Source organism: Sebastes fasciatus, unplaced genomic scaffold, assembly GCF_043250625.1.
Source record: "Sebastes fasciatus isolate fSebFas1 unplaced genomic scaffold, fSebFas1.pri Scaffold_74, whole genome shotgun sequence".
Taxonomy (NCBI): domain Eukaryota; kingdom Metazoa; phylum Chordata; class Actinopteri; order Perciformes; family Sebastidae; genus Sebastes; species Sebastes fasciatus.
This window is the reverse complement of record NW_027428262.1, coordinates 30,001-35,000: the sequence shown is the minus strand read 5'-3', so window position 1 is coordinate 35,000 and position 5,000 is coordinate 30,001. Positions and strand designations below refer to the sequence as shown.

The 5,000-nt window shown below is 50.4% G+C and overlaps 1 protein-coding gene across 1 annotated transcript in view; it reads left to right on the top strand.

Moving 5' to 3' along the window:
• LOC141763864 (receptor-type tyrosine-protein phosphatase mu-like) overlaps window positions 1-5,000 on the top strand; it is a gene marked incomplete at its 5' end in the record, with an annotated part of 29,913 nt that overhangs the window by 966 nt on the left and 23,947 nt on the right. Inside the window, one exon of the mRNA XM_074628631.1 lies at window positions 1,636-1,745. Within this exon, the coding sequence (XP_074484732.1) occupies window positions 1,636-1,745 (110 nt within the window). The remainder of the gene's footprint in view (window positions 1-1,635; window positions 1,746-5,000) is intronic.

The following is a 5,000-nucleotide window of genomic DNA, read 5'->3' as shown; positions in this document are numbered from 1 at the left end:
CTAATACTGCATCACAGTACTACAGTACTACACACTAATACTGCATCACAGTACTACAGTACTACACACTAATACTGCGTCACGGTACTACAGTACTACACACTAATACTGCATCACAGTACTACAGTACTACACACTAATACTGCATCACGGTACTACAGTACTACAGTACTACACACTAATACTGCATCACAGTACTACAGTACTACACACTAATACTGCATCACGGTACTACAGTACTACAGTACTACACACTAATACTGCATCACAGTACTACAGTACTACACACTAATACTGCATCACGGTACTACAGTACTACAGTACTACACACTAATACTGCATCACAGTACTACAGTACTACACACTAATACTGCGTCACGGTACTACAGTACTACACACTAATACTGCATCACAGTACTATAGTACTAAACACTAATACTGCATCACGGTACTACAGTACTACACACTAATACTGCATCACAGTACTACAGTACTACACACTAATACTGCATCACAGTACTACAGTACTACACACTAATACTGCATCACGGTACTACAGTACTACAGTACTACAGTACTACACACTAATACTGCATCACAGTACTACAGTACTACACACTAATACTGCATCACAGTACTACAGTACTACACACTAATACTGCATCACAGTACTACAGTACTACACACTAATACTGCATCACGGTACTACAGTACTACAGTACTACACACTAATACTGCATCACAGTACTACAGTACTACACACTAATACTGCATCACAGTACTACAGTACTACACACTAATACTGCATCACAGTACTACACACTAATACTGCATCACAGTACTACAGTACCACAGTACTACACACTAATACTGCATCACAGTACTACACACTAATACTGCATCACAGTACTACAGTACTACACACTAATACTGCATCACAGTACTACACACTAATACTGCATCACAGTACTACAGTACTACATACTAATACTGCATCACAGTACTATAGTACTACACACTAATACTGCATCACAGTACTACAGTACTACACACTAATACTGCGTCACAGTACTACAGTACTACACACTAATACTGCATCACAGTACTACACACTAATACTGCATCACAGTACTACACACTAATACTGCATCACAGTACTACAGTACTACACACTAATACTGCATCACAGTACTACACACTAATACTGCATCACAGTACTACAGTACTACACACTAATACTGCATCACGGTACTACAGTACTACACACTAATACTGCATCACAGTACTACAGTACTGCACACTAACTCTCAGGTGTGTCTGTGGGGGGGGCGGAGCTCTCAGGTGTGTCTGTGGGGGGGGCGGAGCTCTCAGGTGTGTCTGTGGGGGGGGCGGAGCTCTCAGGTGTGTCTGTGGGGGGGCGGAGCTCTCAGGTGTGTCTGTGGGGGGGCGGAGCTCTCAGGTGTGTCTGTGGGGGGGGCGGAGCTCTCAGGTGTGTCTGTGGGGGGGGCGGAGCTCTCAGGTGTGTCTGTGGGGGGGGCGGAGCTCTCAGGTGTGTCTGTGGGGGGGGCGGAGCTCTCAGGTGTGTCTGTGGGGGGGGCGGAGCTCTCAGGTGTTCACAGTGTTTGTGTCCTACAGAGAACAACAGTCCTCTGGGAGTTCCCGTCTTTAACTCTTCAGGCCCCGCCTACCACACCTGGAACGGGGTGGAGCTAGCCGTGTCCACCTTCTGGCCCAACTACTACCAGGTAACACACACACACACACACACACACACACACACACACACACACACACACACACACACACACCTGGTCTACCTGGTTCACCTGGTCCACCTGCTCTACCTGGTGAACCTGGTCTACCTGGTCTACCTGGTGTTTCCAGGTGTTTCCAGGTGTTTCCAGGTGTTGGGAGGTTCTACTGTAAACTCATACTAACATAAATAAACACAATCTACCTCACAGCTGTCAGAGGGAGAGGTGCATACTGGGTAATGTAGGCAGCAGGTTTTAACCAGGAAGAAGACTGTGGAAGAATCATTTATAGATATATCTGATTCTGAAGCCTCCTCCTTTTATACTTTAAATACAAATATTAAACTAATATTCATTATTTTAATATTCTAAATAAATAATACAATCAAATTAAAGTTCCTGTTAGTAACTTCTTCCAGGTATAAATCCTTGCTGGTCGGTGTCTCATGGTCTCTCGTGTGTCTCATGGTCTCTCGTGTGTCTCCTGGTCTCTCGTGTGTCTCCTGGTCTCTCGTGTGTCTCATGGTCTCTCGTGTGTCTCATGGTCTCTCGTGTGTCTCATGGTCTCTCGTGTGTCTCATGGTCTCGTGTGTCTCATGGTCTCTCGTGTGTCTCCTGGTCTCTCGTGTGTCTCCTGGTCTCTCGTGTGTCTCATGGTCTCTCGTGTGTCTCCTGGTCTCTCGTGTGTCTCCTGGTCTCTCGTGTGTCTCCTGGTCTCTCGTGTGTCTCCTGGTCTCTCGTGTGTCTCATGGTCTCGTGTGTCTCATGGTCTCTCGTGTGTCTCCTGGTCTCTCGTGTGTCTCCTGGTCTCTCGTGTGTCTCATGGTCTCTCGTGTGTCTCCTGGTCTCTCGTGTGTCTCCTGGTCTCTCGTGTGTCTCCTGGTCTCTCGTGTGTCTCATGGTCTCTCGTGTGTCTCATGGTCTCGTGTGTCTCATGGTCTCTCGTGTGTCTCATGGTCTCTCGTGTGTCTCATGGTCTCTCGTGTGTCTCCTGGTCTCTCGTGTGTCTCATGGTCTCGTGTGTCTCATGGTCTCTCGTGTGTCTCATGGTCTCTCGTGTGTCTCATGGTCTCTCGTGTGTCTCATGGTCTCTCGTGTGTCTCATGGTCTCTCGTGTGTCTCCTGGTCTCTCGTGTGTCTCCTGGTCTCTCGTGTGTCTCATGGTCTCTCGTGTGTCTCATGGTCTCTCGTGTGTCTCATGGTCTCGTGTGTCTCATGGTCTCTCGTGTGTCTCCTGGTCTCTCGTGTGTCTCCTGGTCTCTCGTGTGTCTCATGGTCTCTCGTGTGTCTCCTGGTCTCTCGTGTGTCTCCTGGTCTCTCGTGTGTCTCCTGGTCTCTCGTGTGTCTCCTGGTCTCTCGTGTGTCTCATGGTCTCGTGTGTCTCATGGTCTCTCGTGTGTCTCATGGTCTCTCGTGTGTCTCATGGTCTCTCGTGTGTCTCCTGGTCTCTCGTGTGTCTCATGGTCTCGTGTGTCTCATGGTCTCTCGTGTGTCTCATGGTCTCTCGTGTGTCTCATGGTCTCTCGTGTGTCTCATGGTCTCTCGTGTGTCTCATGGTCTCTCGTGTGTCTCCTGGTCTCTCGTGTGTCTCCTGGTCTCTCGTGTGTCTCCTGGTCTCTCGTGTGTCTCATGGTCTCTCGTGTGTCTCATGGTCTCTCGTGTGTCTCCTGGTCTCTCGTGTGTCTCATGGTCTCTCGTGTGTCTCATGGTCTCTCGTGTGTCTCATGGTCTCTCGTGTGTCTCCTGGTCTCTCGTGTGTCTCATGGTCTCTCGTGTGTCTCATGGTCTCTCGTGTGTCTCATGGTCTCTCGTGTGTCTCATGGTCTCTCGTGTGTCTCCTGGTCTCTCGTGTGTCTCCTGGTCTCTCGTGTGTCTCATGGTCTCGTGTGTCTCATGGTCTCTCGTGTGTCTCATGGTCTCTCGTGTGTCTCCTGGTCTCTCGTGTGTCTCCTGGTCTCTCGTGTGTCTCCTGGTCTCTCGTGTGTCTCATGGTCTCTCGTGTGTCTCCTGGTCTCTCGTGTGTCTCATGGTCTCTCGTGTGTCTCATGGTCTCTCGTGTGTCTCATGGTCTCTCGTGTGTCTCATGGTCTCGTGTGTCTCATGGTCTCTAGTGTGTCTCCTGGTCTCTAGTGTGTCTCCTGGTCTCTCGTGTGTCTCCTGGTCTCTCGTGTGTCTCATGGTCTCTCGTGTGTCTCCTGGTCTCTCGTGTGTCTCCTGGTCTCTCGTGTGTCTCGTGGTCTCTCGTGTGTCTCCTGGTCTCTCGTGTGTCTCATGGTCTCTCGTGTGTCTCATGGTCTCTAGTGTGTCTCCTGGTCTCTAGTGTGTCTCCTGGTCTCTCGTGTGTCTCCTGGTCTCTCGTGTGTCTCATGGTCTCTCGTGTGTCTCCTGGTCTCTCGTGTGTCTCATGGTCTCTCGTGTGTCTCCTGGTCTCTCGTGTGTCTCATGGTCTCTCGTGTGTCTCATGGTCTCGTGTGTCTCATGGTCTCTCGTGTGTCTCCTGGTCTCTCGTGTGTCTCATGGTCTCTCGTGTGTCTCCTGGTCTCTCGTGTGTCTCCTGGTCTCTCGTGTGTCTCCTGGTCTCTCGTGTGTCTCATGGTCTCTCGTGTGTCTCCTGGTCTCTCGTGTGTCTCCTGGTCTCTCGTGTGTCTCCTGGTCTCTCGTGTGTCTCCTGGTCTCTCGTGTGTCTCATGGTCTCTCGTGTGTCTCCTGGTCTCTCGTGTGTCTCCTGGTCTCTCGTGTGTCTCCTGGTCTCTCGTGTGTCTCATGGTCTCTCGTGTGTCTCCTGGTCTCTCGTGTGTCTCCTGGTCTCTCGTGTGTCTCCTGGTCTCTCGTGTGTCTCCTGGTCTCTCGTGTGTCTCATGGTCTCTCGTGTGTCTCCTGGTCTCTCGTGTGTCTCATGGTCTCTAGTGTGTCTCATGGTCTCTCGTGTGTCTCATGGTCTCTCGTGTGTCTCCTGGTCTCTCGTGTGTCTCATGGTCTCTCGTGTGTCTCGTGGTCTCTCGTGTGTCTCCTGGTCTCTCGTGTGTCTCATGGTCTCTCGTGTGTCTCATGGTCTCTCGTGTGTCTCATGGTCTCTCGTGTGTCTCATGGTCTCTCGTGTGTCTCCTGGTCTCTCGTGTGTCTCCTGGTCTCTCGTGTGTCTCATGGTCTCTCGTGTGTCTCCTGGTCTCTCGTGTGTCTCCTGGTCTCTCGTGTGTCTCCTGGTCTCTCGTGTGTCTCATGGTCTCTCGTGTGTCTCCTGGTCTC